Source organism: Anolis carolinensis, chromosome 4 (assembly GCF_035594765.1).
Source record: "Anolis carolinensis isolate JA03-04 chromosome 4, rAnoCar3.1.pri, whole genome shotgun sequence".
NCBI lineage: Eukaryota > Metazoa > Chordata > Lepidosauria > Squamata > Dactyloidae > Anolis > Anolis carolinensis.
Genome location: NC_085844.1, coordinates 63,239,048 through 63,259,255, shown reverse-complemented (window position 1 = coordinate 63,259,255; position 20,208 = coordinate 63,239,048). Strand labels below are relative to the sequence as shown.

The following is a 20,208-nucleotide window of genomic DNA, read 5'->3' as shown; positions in this document are numbered from 1 at the left end:
CACTTGGCCTCCAAAAAAACAATTACAATAATAACAACGACAACAACAACAATAAGAATCTACACCATCACAGGCAAGAAGCAGCCAGGCACTGAGGCTGAGAGGCCAGTCACTGCTACACTGGGCCTCCAAAAAACAATACAGTAACATCTAACTTATCCAGCCTTCATGACCACTACAACAACAACAATAATAAACACCTACACAGGCAAAAAAAAAAGACTATCGTACCACAATAAGATGTAAACCGCACTCAGCAGAATCAGACATCACGATTAACAACAAACCAAAGACAACAGGAATCTCAAACAATTCTCAATCAACACAAAAATTGAAGAAGGTAACAGACTTCAAATACTACTACTAATGTGAGTATAAAGAAGGGTGGAGGTCACAGCATAAATACAACCTAATGTAGACTGACCAACACCACCAGACTAAGCCACAGCAACGCGTGGCCGGGCACAGCTAGTGTATAATAATAATAATAATAATAATAATAATAATAATAATAATAATAATAATAATAATAATAATATAATGATATACAATATATTAATGGGATAATATAATAATAGGATATAATAATAACAGAATATGATGATAATAATATGGTATTAATAGGATAATATAATAATTGGATATAATAACAATAGCATTATAATATAATAATAATAGGATAATATAATATAATAATATAATATAATATAATTATATAAAATATATTAATAGGACAATATAAAATGGAATATAATAATAACAGAATATGCTAATAATATAATAATACGATTATATAATAGAATAATAATAGAATAGTAGTATAGAATATGATATAATATATATTAATAGGATAATATAATAATGGGATATAATAACAGAATATGAGGCTAATAATATGGTAATAATAATAGTATAAAATAATAAGTATCATGGCATAGGATAGGAATAAGAATGGAAGGAGAATCCCAATGCGTCCTGTACCTTTAAGAAGCAGAAGGAGCAGGAAAGGGTGTTGAAGCCCTCTTCCTTCCCTCCCACCCTCCCTTGCCCTGGCACCAGGAGCCAATCAGAAGCCTCTGGGACGAAGGGAGCATGGCCAGGACGGAGCCTTGTCTCCTAAGGAAGAAAGAAACGGCAGGCAGCGCAGACGGAAGGTTTTTTGAGCCGTGGCTGGGGGACAGGCAGGAGGCACAGAAAGCAAGCACTCTCTCTCCCTCCCTCCCTCCCTCCAGTGCGTATAAATGCTGCTTCTGCCCTGCAGCCATGCTTCCCAATGGAACTCTCCTGCAGCCTGGAAGGTCCCATTCTTAGTTGCTAAGTCTTACTTTCAAGGGAGGCCTTATATTTGGCAATCCCCCCAAACCCCTACTAGGTCTTATTCTTTGGGGAGGTCTTATTTTAGGGGAAACACGGTATAGATTCAAAAACATTTAACCTACTGATGCCTTAATTAAGGTAATTTTATTGGTATCTATTTTTATTTTTGAAATTTGCCAGTAGCTGCAGCATTTCCCACCCTCCGCTTATATTCGATTCAATAAATTTTCCCAGATTTTTGTGATTTAATTAGGTGCCTTGGCGTATATTCGGGTCGGCTTATACTCGAGTATATACAAGATTTAGTTATGGAACTTGCAATAGTTGCTAATGAGTACTTGCAAATCATCATGAAATCTGGACAGCATGCTGAAGTAGATTCTCTTTTAATTTTAATCGAGGAAGACAGGTAAAATATTCACTAGAGAAAGATATAAAGAAAAATTATTGGAAGTCCACCAGTTTTTACAGCTTTCTTTTATCTCTCTCTGTATTGTACTTCTGTACTTACCTTGTATAGTGCAGATACTAATTGGGTTGGGAAGAGGATATGGGAGAAAAAATAAAGTGCTGTCTTCTAAACCACCAAGTTCCTCAACAGTAATTTCTTTTTTAACAGGAAGGAGATAAATCACAGATGTCTTGTTATTTCACTTAGTTTAGCCCTTAAGGACAGTTCATTACAATTGTTCGTCCTAACAAAGTTCTTAATTAATGAAAGTTGTTTTAATTAATAAATCAGGCTGAAGTGCATGGCTTTCAGACAGGATAAGTCAGAGTGATCACTTCCAAAGCTGATCTGTCTGAGTTCATCTTAGTGCAAACACCTCTGCTGCCCAGCCATTAACACTAATAAATTCAGTGTGTGGTGTGATGCATTTTTCAGTTTCACTATCTTCATGATGAGGGCATTAAATCTACCTAGGCAAATTGGATAAGACAGGAAATAATCTGGATTGAGGATCAGCAAGTCAATCTGCTTTTTTCTTCTTTGGTATAGGCTCCACTGTCCTTAAAGATTTGGTTTGACTGATTAAGGGAAGACTCTGAGAAAAGAAAAATCACAGAAATTAATAGAAGTAACTACATAAGTAGTGCTTTGGTGAGAAACAATATTACTTACAATGGGATGAGCATTTTATTTGGAATTTGTATAATAACCCAGCTGTTAAACGATATCATTCAGCTATGCTTAAGTAGCTTATGTATGTTAAGATATTACAGAGTTTAATTTTCTGCTTGTATTACACTCAGAATTGAGCATACACTCCCAAAACCATTAAATATATTAGTATGAGAGCACTACATTATTATCCATAATATGAACAACATTAGTTTAAGAGGGCCTGTTTTTCTCAACTTCAACTTTGATGGAGGTAGACCACCTGAGTTTTTTTTGTTAATTTCAAGGTCCTTCTCAAACTATTGGTTCAGATCTTTGACAAAAGGAAACTGACACTCCTCCCTAGTTCTCTAGATGAATAGAACAGGAAAGGATTGTCAGGATTGTCAGATTGACAATATATCTACACAGAGTTATAATAGTCTGATTCCACTTTGAATGCCATGGTTCCATCCTATGGATTGCTGTGAACTATAGTACTAGAAATTGAAGGAAATTTCTAGTACTATAGTTCACAGGAATCCATAGGATGGAACCATGGCATTCAAAGTGGAATCAGACTATTATAACTCTGTGTAGATATATTGTCAATCTGACAATCCTGACAATCTTTTCCTGTTCTATTCATCTAGAGAACTAGGGAGGAGTGTCAGTTCTAAATATCTCATCAGACTAGAGATCCCAGGAGTCTTTAGGACAGAGTCATGAAAGTTTAAAGTGAAACTGAACTAACCTATTGGAGCAGTGGAGATTCTGTTTGATGAGAAAATGAGTTTATGTGTCACATTTTGACAGCAGATTATGCCCAGACAGCTCACAAATACCAACTTATTTTTGCAGTACATCAAAACATTATTTTAAAAATTCCAAAACATGAAATAAATTTGAATAAAAACAATGTCATAAACATAAGATAAATTTAGTATTACAATGAAAACGGCAAAATATGAATATATACATACAAAACACCAACAATAATAAACCAAAAAGAACAATATTCTTTACTACTGTACCCCAGAGAGCCAGCAGAGTCCAGAGGGCTCACCACACTAGAAAGTTAACAGATAAACCCTTTCTCCTGAAAAGATTGGCATTTTTGCAAAAGAAATGCTAGAGTATAGCAGTATTGGAAAGTCTTCTTTCCACCAGTCTTCTAGGTGTTGTTGTTATTATTATTATTATTATTATTATTATTATTATTATTATTATTATTACATGCATTTATACCCCGCCCTTCTCCCCGAGGGGACTCAGAGCGGCTTACATTCTGCCATGAGGGCCAGCAACAGATATACTCTGTTAGTCTGGTTACATCCTAAGAATGCTTGGTTTGCATATCATTCAGAGGGAGTTGGAGTCTTCTCAACAGTAGATTTTTCTCAGTTTACATTACCATTTCTCTTAAGGAGGTTAAAGGCAGCAAAGTGTCATTTTTGGCTCTGGTTGTTTGTACCTCCCTCACCTAACCCCTAATTGATAATACCCAAAAGGATATGGCTGTCAGCAGAAAAAAAGGCTCCCCATTTCTGAATTCGGGTCTCTAATGGCTACAAATGACCTTAGCTTACTAGGTCTTCAGCAAAGTGAAAGGTATTCTTGTGAGAGCATTAATGATCATTAAATATTAACTACTTTGATTGATCAATTGTCCTTCATCAGGGACAAGCAAGGATAATTGTCCTTGGAGCTTCTGGTTGTATCTGATTATATTCTTTGTTATGAAAACATAAAATGGTATAAGAAACTAACTTTACTTCCACAAAAAGACATGCAAATAGCTACAGAAAAAGTAGAGCTTGGAATTTCAGGCTGTGTAAACCTATTGGATAACATCAACATTAAAAATTGTAAAATTCATTCACTAGCATAAATACTATTTACTGAAGTAATTTAAGCAAATGACTTATCAGTTAACTTGTTGATTAAAACATTTGTATTGGGCCTTGTCATATTATTTACAAAGAATGACATGGGAATTATCACTGTGCACCTTAGAAGTACACATTCTGTTACTAAATTCTTCTTCATAGGATTTATTCTGTCCTTTTAATCGTGCCTTCCTCCAACCTGGATTTCTCTCCCATATGGACAGCAAAGGGCATAACAGGATTGTCACTTGGGAATTGTGGGATTCCAGCATCTTTGGCAAGGTTGTCTCAAAGCATAAACTCTCATTTTACAACCTCTTCAACTTAGTTTTAAAAGGAGCAAGGAACGGGGGGGGGGGGGGGGGGATGTGGCATCACCTTTAAGACTAACTGCTTTTTATTTCTATTTGAGCTTTTGTGGATATATATCCATGTCTTTGAATGAAATATTGAGTGGTATTAAGGCCTCTGGATAAAGCATATTTACACAGTTGTGGGAATGGTATGAAATATAATAGGATCCAGAAAAATATCAATGATGTTCCTTGCCTTCAATTTTGAAAGGGTTGGGGAAGTGATACAGGTCTTTCAGATCTTTACAGTGGTCAGATAGTCTTCATATGTGAAACCATTATGTCAGTTTAGCAAAAGTCAGCTTCCCAGGGTTCAAAACTCTAAGGTTCTTTTTTATGTTGCCATAAGAATATATGTAGTAAGCTATGAAGCCACTGTTTTTTCAGTTATGATCTTTAAATGATAAATTTTAAAGTATGTACTCAGTGTTTAAATATGTATTGATTGTATATGTTATTTAAAATTGATGTTTCAACTAGATTATGTTATGTGTTTTTAACTACTCATATTCATTGCATTTTAATATGTCATTATTGTTCACCACCACAACCAATGGAAAGAGGTAGGATGGTGATGATGATGATGTGTTCAAATCTCTGGTAATGGATTGGAATTTTTCACTATAATTCGGTATAGCAGTATGTCTTTCTAGTATTCTTTTGTAATTTTCCTATTGAAAGATCGCAATCTGTAAATCACTGTGTATCCAGGGAGATTGAAACATTCTGCAACTGTTTTTTGCGCATTGCTATTTCTAATGTCAGATTTATGTCCATTAATAATCTTGTGGAGAGAGCTGTTTATGTAATATCGAGTGTAGAGGGGTATTGCTTGGCATAGTAGGGCATTCATCTAAATGGATGAAGAGCAAGTAAATGTTCCTCTGATGTTGTGAATGGTGTTATCGCTTCCAGAGAAGAATTGGTATCTGGGTTTGTGGCAAGGTCTACAACATTAATTTGGAATTGCTGTCCTGTAGTAAAACTCTTCTGAATAGAACACAGTCATTTTCAAGACAGAGTCATATTTCTTTCCCTGACTACACTAAACAACAGTGTGATTGATTCTGCCCTCGTTCTAAGTTTGGAGATCCAAGGTTTCACTCCCACTGTGGAAAATTCCACTTATTAGACTGCCAGTGCAAGTCTGTTTTTAGGTTGTTTTCTTTAATTCGTAAGTAAATACAAGAGAAATTGAGCCCTAATGTTTCCATCTAACATTGAAAACTGGTGTGAGGGGTTGACAGTTTCCCTGGTATTAAGATTCCTTTTATTACTAAGCCTAGTTCAGCAAGTTGAACCACATGCCTTGTTTTCAACATTTTTGACCAAGGTAGACACAGCATTAAATTTGTTTTGCATTCACCATGCACATTTATTTAAATAGATTTAGTACGATCCATGATATCAATAGATTCCCTACACCTAGATAAACAGCACTTAGGTGATGATTTTCCTTCAATAGAAAAGGAAAGAGTTACATTTTCATTCTAGGAATATGATATGCACTTGTAAAAATGTGCACACTGTATACAAAGACTAGTTTAATGTCACATCTAGTTATGCTCTTAGAGGCAGAATGTTCCTTTGTAATCATGGATTTATTCTTTCAGTTCATTCTCTGCTCATCTATCTATATATATAAAAGAGTGATGGCATCACGGCAATTCACAAAACAACAAAAGTACAGGCCCCCCAACCTCAAAATTTGACAACACAACCCATCATCCACGCCTCAAGGTTGATACAACAAAAAGAAAAGAAAAAGAAAGTCCTAATTAGAGGGAGAGGAATAATTTTTTTTTATCCAATGGCTGCCAGTTTAGAGGGCTAAGCCTAGCAACCAAGGGACAGCCAGGTTTCAGTTAGGGGACAGGCAGATTTAGGCCTCACTTAGACTTCTTCCACAGATTATCTAATTTGCACTGGATTATATGGCAGTGTAGACTCAAGGCCCTTCCACACAGCTATATAACCCATTTATAATCTTATATTATCTGCTTTGCACTGGATTATCTTGACTCCACACTGCCATATAATCCACTTCAGTGTGCATTTTATACAGCTGTGAAGAAGGGGCCTCATATAATCCAGTTCTAAGCAAATAATTTAAGATTATCAATATACAGTAGAGTCTCACTTATCCAACGTAAACAGGCCGGCAGGATAAGTGAATATGTTGGATAATAAGAAGGGATTCAGGAAAAGCCAATTAAACATCAAATTAGGTAATCGTTATACAAATTGAGCACCAAAACATCATATTATACAACAAATTTGACAGAAAAAGTAGTTCCATGCGCAGTAATGCTATGTAGTATTTACAGTAGCGTCTCACTTATCCAACACTCGCTTATCCAACGTTCTGGATTATCCAACGCATTTTTGTAGTCAATGCTTTCAATATATCGTGATATTTTGGTGCTAAATTCATAAATACAGTAATTACTATATAGCATTACTGTGTACTGAACTACTTTTTCTGACAAATTTGTTGTCTAACATGATGTTTTGGTGCTTAATTTGTAAAATCATAACTTAATTTGATGTTTAATAGGGTTATCCTTAATTCCTCATTATCCAACATATTCGCTTATCCAACGTTCTGCTGGCCCGTTTATGTTGGATAAGTGAGACTCTACTGTACTGTATTGTATTTACAAATTTACCACTAAAATATCACAATGAATTTAAAACACTGACTACAAAAACATTGATTATGAAAAGGCAGACTGCGTTGGATAATCCAGAACATTGTATAAGCGAATGTTGGATAAGTGAGATTCTTCTTTAATATGAAATAATTACTGGGATAGAATAAAGCAGAACAATATAATCTCTAAAACCAGGACAGTAAATAAACAAGGGAATTCCACACAGGAAACAATCAGGGCCAGCTAACACCTCCCAACAAAGTATTCCCATAATCAAAGTCTGGCAAATCCTGTTTTCTCAGGGCCACAGACAGTAGAAGCACATAAAATATCGCAAACAACACCACTCTGAAAACAAGGGAATTCCAGACAGGAAACAATCAGGGCCAGCTAACACCTCCCAACAAAAAATTCACTCAGGGAGGATACAGCCAGGCTTTAAAGCTGCAAGGCCATTACATCCTAATCATTTTTCCTAATTGCAGCATTCATACTTGCCTCCAACAAACAAAAAAAACCAATCAGAAATATTGTATATTCACAACCTTTAGGAAATAATATCCCCTGATGGCGCAGCGTGTTAAAGCGCTGAGCTGCTGAACTTATGGACCGAAAGGCCACAGGTTTGAATTGGGGGAGCGGAGAGAGCCCCCACTGTTAGCCCCAGCTTCTGCCAACCCAGAAGTTCAAAAACATGCAAATGTGAGTGCATCAATAGGTACTGCTCCGGCAGGAAGGTAACGCCGCTCCATGTAGTCATCCCACATGACCTTGGAGTAGTCTACGAACAACGCCGGCTCTTCGGCTTAGAAATGGAGATGAGCACCAACCTCCAGAGTCAGACACGACTGGACTTAATGTCTGGGGAAAACCTTTACACTTTACCTTAACTACCACCAATTCCTCAATACTTTATTTCCCATACCACCAGACTTCGCCACAGCAACGTGTGGCCGGGCACAGCTAGTAACATCCTAAAGCCATGATCTAAAGAATTTGTATACATGGCTTTAAGGCCGTGCATGTGATCTATAATTGTTTCCCTTTGAACTACATATTTATGAATTTATTTTATAATATTTATGCCCAACCATATATCTAAGGATTTCAGGTTAACTTTCAAGAGAAGTATTTCAAATTGTATTAATTTAAAATATTAAACTGTAAAAATACAAACATACGTGAAATTATTGAATGAATTAGCACACATTTAAACACTAAAACCCACATACATGTACAAAATGGGGTAAAAATAGACCCTCCCCCCAAAGGCTTTGATAAACTAGTTGTTGTTGGTCTCAAAGTTGTTTCCCGCTTATGGCAGCCCTAAGCGGAATCTATCACAAGGTTTTCTTGGTTAGATTTCCTCTGAAAATGTGACTTGTTTAAGGTCACCCAATGGAATTCTATGGCTGAGTAGGGAGTCAAGCCCTCATCTCCAATTTGTAATTTCAAAAGTAATAACTTTCTATGACAAAAAAGAAACATCATTGTCACTTTGGATCTTTGCTTGAATCCAGATCCAAGAATGATTGGGCTTAGATTGAACACCACAGTGAAAAGCAATAACTTGGATCCATTGTATGGCTGTATACCCCAGATGCTGTGTGCATATGAATATATCATGTGGTTCAAGTTAAAATAAATTCATGTTCTGAAGGAGAATAGAGGGGTTTAAAAGACCACATATTACTATCATGGCTCTCAGAAGGCTTTTTACACAATTTCTTTGTAGCAATGGGCATTCATTTTTTGCTATTAGTTTGTCGAAAATAGTGCTTTATCAGGTGGAAGTTTGGCGCTCTACTTTCTAAGCCACTATTAGATCTATAAGTTTATATATTTTCCCAGACCAATGGGTAATGTTTCTTTGAGTCACTGACTCAATTTTTAACTTTAAAACCTTTGCCTTCCATATGCTTTTAAATGTGGTATCTAACAATCAAATCCTCATTATCTTCGTCTTTTTAAAAAATACCTAGTTGCATTTTTTTAAAAATTGCACTGTTTTAACAAAGGATAAAACTAATTGATTTCAATGTGCATTTTGTTAGGAATGAAAAAACAACCCCAGCCTATGCCTAGATGTCCACTGCTGTAAGAAATCATGTTTCTGCAAACCTATCACTCAGCTGTTAAAGAATACAGTGAGGGATTACTTCATCATTTCAGTCTGCATCTATAGTTTTGTGATGACATCTGCCACTGCTGTTACTACTCAGCTATACCTTTGGGTTAATGCTGAGCTGGTCTTCTTGGGATCCTCTTAAAAGTGGGTCTGTGCACCATCTGTCATCTCCCAGGTGGTTAATCCCTTCCTCCATACAGAGAATGCATCAACCCTCTGAAGTTCAATCGGAATATTGCAAATTACCCCCCCCCCCCTTCAGTTTACTGCCTTGTCTCCAGTATGTCCTTTGCATTAGTCTCCGTTTAAACTTTATGGCCATTCGATTTGAAAGCATGTTTATAGCACCAGAACTGAAAGAAAATTAAAAGATGTAACCTTTTTCTGACAGTACAGTACATAAGTAGCAATGTTTCATTAGTAAGTACCATTATAAGAAGCAAGTTTCTTAGCTACAGTAATTGGTAGGCATGTGATCCCCATAGTTCACTCCACAAAGCTTGTGTGTACTCCCCCCCCCCCCCCCCGGCTCCTGTTACCAGAATTGGTGTAAATGAACTAATTTTCCAGACAAATAAGACAATATGACATTAATACAGAAATAAGTTTCTGCTCTGATGGAACCATGTGCTGCATTTTGGCCTGGATTCAGAGTTCGTGTCTGTTGTTTGTTGTTGGTTAGGTCACTTTTTCTCTAGCATAGGTACTCTACATTTTCCGTTGCACAGATACAAAACATCTCAGTGGGGATCCTTATTCCTAGTTTCTTGTAGAGGTAATCTCTTTTTTTCTTTGGTTGCTACCTATAATTATCCAAATGCCATTGTTGTGTGGTGGCCTTTAGTAAAAATTTGAAGGTTGTGTAATTAGCCACTTCTTTGAGTACACACAAGTATACTGATAATACCTAGGAGGTAGCTCGCACTTTTCCCATGGGATAATTAGCAGGTTTAGGTGTATTATATAGATTGGGAAAAATTGTATTATTTTCTGCAACACCATGATTGTAATTCGCTATACCATGATGTTGATTAAAACTGGTGGCTGGTTTCAACTTTAGAAAGATGGTTGGACATCCAGCAAAGGACCTTTCACTATCCCAACTAGCTCAGTCCTCTCTCTTTCACTATAGTATTGTCAAGGTCTACAGAACTACATCAAGTACAGGTGGGACACATGGGAAGCTGTGTGTATACATTTTGAGAAAAGCGTCCAGCAGTTTTAGGGGAAATGACAGCTGCCTAATTTTATCATCACACATGCTGATGTGGCTGAATACATGTGTGTGTGGCAGATTTTAGTGTGAAAGATCAGAAGCCATGAAAAGAGATTGGCTCCATGGATAAAGGACTCAGCATGGCAGATGTGTGGCAGATTTCCATCCGTTTAAGCTCAAATATCCAAAGGATAAAAGTTTGGTATATTTTTGGTGCTTACTTGGAGAATCATCAATAATTAGATAATGTTTTAGGTCCCACGAGAAATCTTCTTGTTCCATGTCCAGAATGGAAATACATCTCTTTTCATTTGATGATCAGAAGTTGAAAGAAGTGTGTATCTTTTGAACTGTAACCCAAGTAAGACTGAGTTGTTGTGGTACAAGTTTCATATCCTTATTTGAAACCGCTTATATGGAAGCCAAGTGAGCTTTGTGAGGTCAGTCAGTTGAGAATATTTAGTTGTAATTTGGTTTCATTCTTGATGACACGCATTCAAATGGAGCCAGAAGTTTTGTTTGATCTTTCCTGATAGCAGTAATTTCTTTGAGCACCACACAGCCTGGATTTGCTGTTGCTCCCTACTCACAGGAAAATAAACCCAGGAGGAGAAAGTTGGCAGGCTCCCCTGTTTACATAATGTTTTTTTCCCCTATGACCTCTGAATGTAGATGAAAATGCTCTAATCTTCTTAGTGATCTAACAAAAAAAAACGTCAACCCACTTTCTAAGCAGCCCAAAATGGGCCCTGAACATAAAAGCTTCACACAGAAATTTAATTACACAGCACACCCACTTGCATACTTTCTCCCTTCCCTCATTAACACGCATAATGTTTTTCTTCTTGTTTGCAAATGCATCCTTTCACTGTGTTTCTTGTGAACAGCACAGGCAGCACTTTAAACCAAAAATACTGTGTACATTCTTTCCCTTCCCAATCAACTGTGGCAAGTCTGAAACTGGAAGAAAGAATGAGTCAGCTCTAGCTTTCACTACCACTCAACTCACCTTTTTATTTGCCCACCAATGAAGAGTCTTCTCCTTCTGGTGTAAGAACAAAGAGTGGAGCCTCTTCAGCAAATAGCACCTATACTCATGTTTAAGTCAACATAAGTCGAAAGCAGGTTTTGACACCAAAATTATGAATGTTGAGATGTTCCATGAGAGTTAGCTGCCCCTAACCACTGCTGGCACCATTTTCCCACCTAGCCATCGAAAATGGGTTTTTTTGCCATGATATTAAGAAATCCCCCTTTGAGGGAACGTGTCAAGGAGCCACCCAACCATTCAAAAAGGACAGAAGCAGCACCACGACAAGAGTGAGTAGAAGGGCTTTGTGTTTCTTTTAGGTTCTCCCAGGATGGACTAAGCTCTTGGCTTTCACCATTCTACTCAAGAGAAGGGCAGGGTTCCCTTTTTGATAAGAGTTAAGTAATTGTACTTGCGTTGACGTGTGGATGAGTCAAGCAATGTTTGGGGTTGTTGATTTAAATATAATTTCTGGACTTATAAATGACTATATATATTAGGGGTCCCCAAACTTTTTAAACAGGGGGCCAGTTCACGGTCCCTCTGACCATTGGAGGGCCGGACTATAGTTTTTTAAAAAACTATGAACAAATTCCTATGCAGCGCACACTGTACATATCTTATTTTGAAGTAAAAAACAAAACACGAATAAATACAGCCTCAATGTTAATCATAATCATAATAAAAATAATAAAGAGGGTTGGAAGAGACCTCTTGGGCCATTTAGTCCAACGTCCTTCTACCTTTGTGCACCAAAAGCACTAGCAAAGCACCCCTTAATAAGTAATTATTAATTAAATAATAATTAAAATACCATTTTAAACAAGCAAAGCTTTGGAAGGCACGCACGAGGCGAGGGAGGAGATGGGAAAGGTGCGCGCCTTTCCCTCCTACCTCGCGCCGCATGTACCTTCCTCGGCGGAGGAAGAGGGAGCTGCCTCTGCAGGGGCCAGATAAATGACTTCGATGGGCCGCACTGGGCCCCCGGGCCTTAGTTTGGGGACCCCTGACATATAACAATTTCAAATCCTGGTGATGGCCACAGTTCCCTCTCATATCACCTGAAGTTCTTGGGCAGGCCCATATGGGTGGAAGCAGTCCTTTAGCTCCAACTACTGGTGAAAGTGACACATTAATTATTTTATTCATTTACTTCACTTGTATATCACTTTTCTCACCCCGGATGGGGGACTCAAAGTGGTTTTCAAATATATTATGACAAATATTATGACAAAAATTATGACATACCTGTACCTATGCATTTACAAATCATGCGAGACACATAATTACAAAGCCCTGATGATATCAATTGCACTGACAGAAGTTAATGTCCGTGATTGCATATTAATGTTAAAAGATCCACGAAACCTGTAATATTCACTAAATATTATTTCCGGTGAATCTTTACAATACAGTATTGTTTTGATACACATTATTTATAGCACTGTATTTACACAATTCCTCTTTACTCAGCTACTTCTTTGAAAACTTACAATTTCAAGTTCATTCATTTTGTACTAATTTGACAACTTGCAGTTTCAGGTTCATTCATTGTGTACTCTCGGCATATAGACCAGGCATCCTCAAACCATTGTACAAACTGGCTAGGGGTTCTGGGCATTGGAGGCCCAAACAGCTGGAGAGCCACAGTTTGAGGATGCTTGATGTACCAGTGGTTATCAACCTGTGGGTCCCCAGATGTTTTGGCCTTCAGCTCCCAGAAATCCTAACAGCTGGTAAACTGGCTGGGATTTCTGGGAGTTGTAGGCCAAAACCCCTGGGAACCCACAGGTTGAGAACCAGTGATGTAGGCCAGTGGTTCTCAACCAGGGGGCCCTCAGATGTTGCTGGGATTTCTGGGAGTTGTAGGTCAAAAACATCTGTGGACCTCAGGTTGAGAGTCACTATTTATTTATTAAGCTGTTGATAATTAGAGAATCATTCTGTATTAAGTTGTGAACTATTCATTTTTCTCATTTTGTAAAGAATGTCATGTAACAGGCTTTCTAGAACTGAATATTGGTCAGATTAAGACAATCATAATGTATATGCAATAAATATCACTGTTAAGTGGAACTTAACCTGCTCCTCATATAGTGTATCTTTCTGGTGAGGATTTGCTACTTCTTTGAAGGGATAAGTACCCCACTGAAGTCTCCTCCTCAACCTGGAAACATGGTGAACTACAAGGGAATGAAAAATTGCCGGTATTATGTCCCTCATGTCCCTCCAAACTCTATGATTCTGTGATTCTGTAAGATTGCTGATTCAGATTAAGTCAGTTTGCGATATATTTCTGAATTATGTAGCCTTCTATTTAAAGACCAATACAGTGAAAGAACTACCTTTGCTCTGGGAGTTCTTTCTAATAGCCTACTTGCATCTCATTCTTAGGAACAGTGGCAGAGCAGATAATGGCACTGCAGCTTTTCCTGGGCCAGATACATTTCTGTGAATGTTCATTTAGTTCTTTTGGGTAGTGGAATAATAATAAGTGCATGGATTGTGAAGTTTGGTTGCAGTACCAAAGGATTGTGTATAATGGATCTTTTCTCGGACACATTTTTAGTATGTCATAGCATTTTATTATGTAAAACAAGAATAATTACATTTTTTCATTAAAATTCTTTCCCCCTAGCTCTGTGCTGCCCATCTACCAACTCGATCAGATGCACCAAATCACTATCAAGCGGTATGTCGGGCACTGTTTGCTGAGACAATGGAGTTGTATACCTTCTTGGCCAGAATTAAAAGTGCAAGAGAGGTAAGCTGAGTAAAAGTCATTTGGATCTTTTGTTTTATCATTTTTGGGAGTTGTTTTGTACTTTTGTGTATTGTTTATTATTTTTATTTCAAAAATGTTATTTATAGATCATATAGATAAACATTTAAAATGTTAAATGATTAGGAAATGCTTTCAAAATGTAAAATCTATGTAAGAGAGACTGCAGGATGTTTTGAAATCATGACAAACCATGATTAATCATGATAGGATCAACCTATAATGAGTTTCAGGTTCATGAGTGCTTTCTTTTTTTATTCTCTAACTTTTATTTTTTTTCCCCTGCTACTCCAATTTAGCATTATTGTATAGTTCGTTGAAACAAACTGGTTTCATAACTCTGAAATGTGTTTGTTTCAAAGGAATCGGTTTATTAGGTTTAGATAAAGTAATAAACTTTCTTATACAAACATGTGGATGGATGTTTTTGAATGTTGTGAGTCTTTTTTGAAAATATAGTAATAGAGTTGAATGTTCGTTATATAGCAACAAGAAAGTTCTACTGGTTCTGTGCATGTCTAAACTGCTCCTGCACTGAACCCCTGAGTTGTACACATGAAAACAGTGGTATGTGATTCTTGCTTATCTTCAAGGCAGCAATAAAGACTACCAGGTTCTAATGTCACAATATGTAAATCATATATGAATTCTTGCCATATGTAAGCCGCCTTGAGTCCCCTGTGGGGTGAGAAAGGCGGGGTATAAATAGGGTAAATAAATAAATAAATAATATATTGAAGGTCCATGGTTTCCTCTACTGCAGTAGCACAGGCAGTTGGATAATATTCACGAACATAATGTCTTATCCACTGCAAACTTGAATTCTAAAGAATTAAAGCTTATGAGTGAGAGTATACTGTCTGAACAAAATGGAAAGTATGTACATCTAGACTTATGCTGTTCAGTTAAGTAGGTTCTATACACGGTAATATCTCAACAAGGTGCATTTGTAAAATAAAATTTGAATCCTAATTCCATTTGTAATTACTTGTAGATACACATTGACATAGTTCTTGTGAAATATAATGGAATTATATATATATATATATCTAGAGAGAGAGAGAGAGAGAGAGAGAGAGAGAGAGCGAGAGATCTGGCTTTATAGCAGTTATCTGTGAGATACCAAAAATATAATTCAATTGATTTTGCTCAGAAAACCACTAACCAATCTGTTACCAGTTCAGTCTACTTGTTGTTTTGTTTCCTTTCCTGAACATTTTCCACAAAGATTAAAAGCAGCAGAACTGGAACAAATGTTGTATAAAAGACAGAACAAAAAGCAATCTCTCTCAGTGGCAAAAGCTTTCAAAGGATCTCTTTAGGGAGATATTCCTGTATCATCTTCCTCAGCATATGTTAACCCATTTTATGCAATCTGTAATTAGGAGTGATTTTTAAAGTGAAATGCCTTCATTTAAATGGCTATTTTATATTATAGCCATTGATTTAGCTCTAGATCTAAATCATACTGCAAATAGATCCAATGAAATTAGTTAAACTTATGTTACTCATGAGGAAGTCTAGATCAATTCGCAGCATTGGTGTGATATTTTATATATTCTCATATTTAGCTCTTGATTACCTTCATACTGTTGTGAAAGCTTGTTTGTCTTTTATAGTTCTGATAAATGATAAAAAATGAATATTTCAAAGGAATCACCAATATTTTTATATTGCATAGTCAGAATCATTTACTTAATTGAACGCAGTATTCAGTATTCTGCCGTAAAATCAGAGGCTTTGTAAATACTGTATATGTTCTAATTAGTAATGCTGTCAAAATACATCATAGTGCAAAATGTGCCATTTTGAGTCCCAACTTTGGGGAAAGGTGGAATAACAACACTAAAAACAACATATTAAGTGGCATCTCTGTTAAAGAACTGCTTCCCCAGATTTGCTAGACACTGTCTCTCTGATGTGTAGTTATTTATTTGGAGTGCAGGTGAAAACTTTTCCCACTTTAACCATTAAATGATCCATGTTATGTCAGTATCTTTGTGTATTTTATTTTGGGTAATGTTAGTTTCAGCAGGGGGTGCCCATGTTTTGTTTTAACTTCGATTTTGTGGCCTTATTATATTTAAATTATTGGTACAGTATTTTGTATGTTTATTGCAAATTATCCCCACATTGTTTTCTGAGGTAGTATCTAAATACTGGAAATTAATATGTATTGAATTAGCTCATTTCAGTATTGAAAAAGAGCTGTTGGAATGTAGAAGACACAAAGTTTTCAAGTGTTACTTCTAAAGTATGATTCAGCTCATGGCTGAATCAATGATAGTAGTTATGCTATTTGAATAAGCATGCAATAAAATATGAAGTTCTTTTAAACATGTTTTTTCTTCGTGTACTCTGTGAATGCACACTAATGGAGAGGCTGCGCCTGCGCAGGTTCCAACGGAAACTCTTCCCAAGCTGAAGTTTAAATTTTGGCGGTAGCCACGCCCCTCCGTCCCCGGAGGGCATATAAGGCAGCCCTCGGCGCCCGCTCCCCAGTTCCTTTTTTTCCGCCGCAAGGTTCACTTCGGACTCTCATGTCTACGACTCGCTTCAAGCGCTGCACTCAGTGTGCCGCTAAAATTCCTGATTCCGACGGCCACGCCAAGTGCCTCTTCTGCCTCGGGGAGGCACATGTCGTCGGTACCTGCCGTTTCTTCCTAGCCCTGACGGCTCAGGCTAGGAAGAATAGAGCCGCGAGGCTTAGAGCGGCGCTCTACGAAAAATCGCTTGCCCCTGAGCCCGTTCCGTCGACTTCGGGCACGAAGCTGTCGCTCAACCCGAGATCGATGTCGGCTCCGACAGCTAAAGCTCCCTCGGTCTCGTCCAGGGCGTCCAGAGCCTCCAAAACGGCTAAAGCCGCCAAACCGCCGTGCACACTCACCACGGCTACTATGTCGACTCGTTCCGGTTGGGTCGGCCCTTCCTCGACATCGAGCTCGGTGGCCTCCGTGTCCTCGGTTCGATCCCATCTCGGGTCCCCTCCGTCGACCTCTGCGATGAAGATCGCCTTTAAAAGGGCTCATGAGGAAGCTCGTCGGACCCAATCCGACTCAGCAATGGTCCCTCCCACACCGGGTAAATCCATGAGGGTTCCATCAAAACAACCGCTTGCAAAGAAGAGGGCGACCCAACGTTCTTCCTCCTCTGCTTCCTCCAAGATGGACGTCCCTTCTTCGGCGACTTCTTCTAGAAAGTCCTCTCCCATCGCTCCCGCTCAGCGGCCTCGTCAGCCTTCTCCTCACCAACTTTCTGATGGCGAGTTACAGGACTCACCCCACCACTCCACTCAGACAGTGGTCAGGGTGCCGTCTCCTCGACCTGCGGTCTCACATCGCCCGTCTCGGCAACAGCTTTTTCCCCCGACCTCGACACCGGAGCGGGGTAGACAAACCACTCGTCTGGCTCGAGCGGCCCAGGCCTCGGCCTCAAAGGAAACTCGGCCACAGATTGCTCCTGCTCTTGAGGCTTTGCCTCCACCAGAGACTGTGTTGTCATCTCCTCCTCAGTCCCCTCAAGGGGCTGAGGATGATGAGATTGATGTCGATCGCCCTGATTCCGCTCTCTCGGCCTCGGTGGTATCTCTAGGCCTCGATCTCTCTCCTCCTCATGATGCTTATGAGGTGGACCCTCCTTCGCCTACCGACAACATTCGGGCTTTCTCTGAACAAATGATTAGAATGGCTGATGCCCTGGGTCTGGAAATCAAACAAACTTCCAAGGCGGTGTCTGACCCGGTTTTCAAACGGGTCCAAGCCCAAGCCCCTCCAGCCACGTTGTTACCGTTTTTGCCGTACCTTCTAGATGTCATCCAATCATCTTGGAAGACTCCTTCCTCGATTCCTCCTACCTCGAAGAGAATCGAATCTTGGTATCGTACAGATGACGACACCTTAGAATGGCTTAAACACCATCCCGACCCAAATTCCATGGTCGTTAAGGCTTCTCAAACCTCCGGTCGTGAATCCACTACCCCTGCAGATAGAGAGGGCAAGAGATTTGACGCGGTCGGTCGTAAGCTCTATTCCGGGGCCCTTCTACTTTGTAGAATGGCGAACTATGGGGCTTGTATGGGGGCCTACCAGCAGATCATTTGGGAAAAAGCACAGCCCTTCTTCGCGAAGTTGTCTGACGAAGACCGGACGGTTCTGTCCACCCTCCAGCAAGAGGCCGACTCGCTGGCGCATCATCAAATTCAGATGGCTAAGCATACAGGCGACACGGCCGGCAAGATGATCGCCCATGCCATTGCCATTCGTCGCCACGCCTGGCTGAGGTCGTCCGGTTTGTCCTCCTCCTCCAGGCAAGTCATCGAAGACCTCCCCTTCGACGCCATGGGCCTCTTCAACTCTGGCACTGACGACAAGCTCAAAACCAACCATGACTTTAAAGTTCTGGCCACTAAATGCGGTGACCAACCCCAAACCCACCGCACCAAGTGGTTTCCTCAGCGTTTTCGGCGTTTCCCGCCTCCCTCTTACCGCCATCAATCCTTCAGGCGTCCCTCGGTACCGAACAACCAGAACCGCCAACAGCCTCGACGCGCTGTTCAACCGCAAAGACAACGCGGTCGTACCACCCCCACCGCTGGTCAACCCCACCGGCGTTCCTGACGCCATCTCTCTCTCCAGAGACTCTTTCTACGGTACCGATGCAGTTCTCATTCCTCCGCACCCCTCTCTTCCACCAAATCAACCTCATGGTCTCTTTTTAGACCGCCTGGCTCCCTTCTTTCACCGGTGGAAATCTATCACTTCAGATGCCTGGGTCCTCAAGATTGTCCAAGAAGGCTATGCCTTAGAGTTCGAAGAGCTCCCACCCACGGGACAAGTTCTTCTCTCCAACCCTTCTCGAGAAATTCTCGCAGAGGTCAACGCCCTCCTCGCCAAAGGGGCTATTCGGCCTTCTCCATCGATACAGGACCCTCAAAACTTCTTCTCCAGATACTTCACGGTCCCGAAGAGGGGTGGGGGCCTCCGCCCAATTCTGGACTTACGCATGCTCAATGCCTTCATACGTCCAACCAAGTTCAGGATGGTCTCCATCGCCTCCATCCTCCCGATGCTTCAACGCGGGGACTACTTCGTGTCTATAGACCTACGAGACGCGTATTTCCACGTAGCGATCCGAGAAACCCACAGGCGCTTCCTCTCTTTCAAAGTTCTCGACCAAACCTACCAGTTTACCGCTTTACCCTTTGGCCTCTCTATGGCCCCAAGGGTCTTTACCAAAGTCGTCGCTGTCGTGGCCGCCCACCTCCGGCTCCAGGGGATCACAGTCTTCCCTTATCTAGACGACTGGCTTCTAGTCGAATCCGACCCTGCCCTCCTCCGACGTCACGTCGAATACACCCTCTCCCTTCTAGAATCTCTCGGTCTCCAGCTAAACCCCGACAAATCTCACCTCACTCCGTCGAACAAAATCCGCTTCATCGGTGCCCTGTTCAACTCAATCTCTCGGACTGTCTCTCTCCCGCTCGACAGGTTCCTAGCCCTTCGTCAACAAATCTCCTTTTGCGAGACCCACCGGAGGGTTCGGGCTCGGTCCATCCAGGTATTGCTGGGCCACATGGCCTCCACAGTCCTCACAACCCCGTTTGCCAGGCTCCATCTCCGCGCTCTGCAAAGATGGTTTATAGACGTTTTCAAGCCTTTTCGCCACCTCAACTCGAGGTTTCTCTCCATCCCACTCCACGTTCGTCGGTCGCTTCTCTGGTGGAAGTCCCTCTCCAACG

General features: G+C 39.9%; 1 protein-coding gene across 4 annotated transcripts in view; it reads left to right on the top strand.

Annotated features, from left to right (window-relative positions):
* The window catches only part of spire1 (spire type actin nucleation factor 1), a 131,585-nt gene that overhangs the window by 72,470 nt on the left and 38,907 nt on the right, over positions 1–20,208 (top strand). For all 4 annotated transcript variants that reach the window (XM_062980541.1, XM_062980542.1, XM_062980544.1 and 1 more), the window contains exon 4: positions 14,328–14,453. In XM_062980541.1, the coding sequence (XP_062836611.1) occupies positions 14,328–14,453 (126 nt within the window). The remainder of the gene's footprint in view (positions 1–14,327; positions 14,454–20,208) is intronic.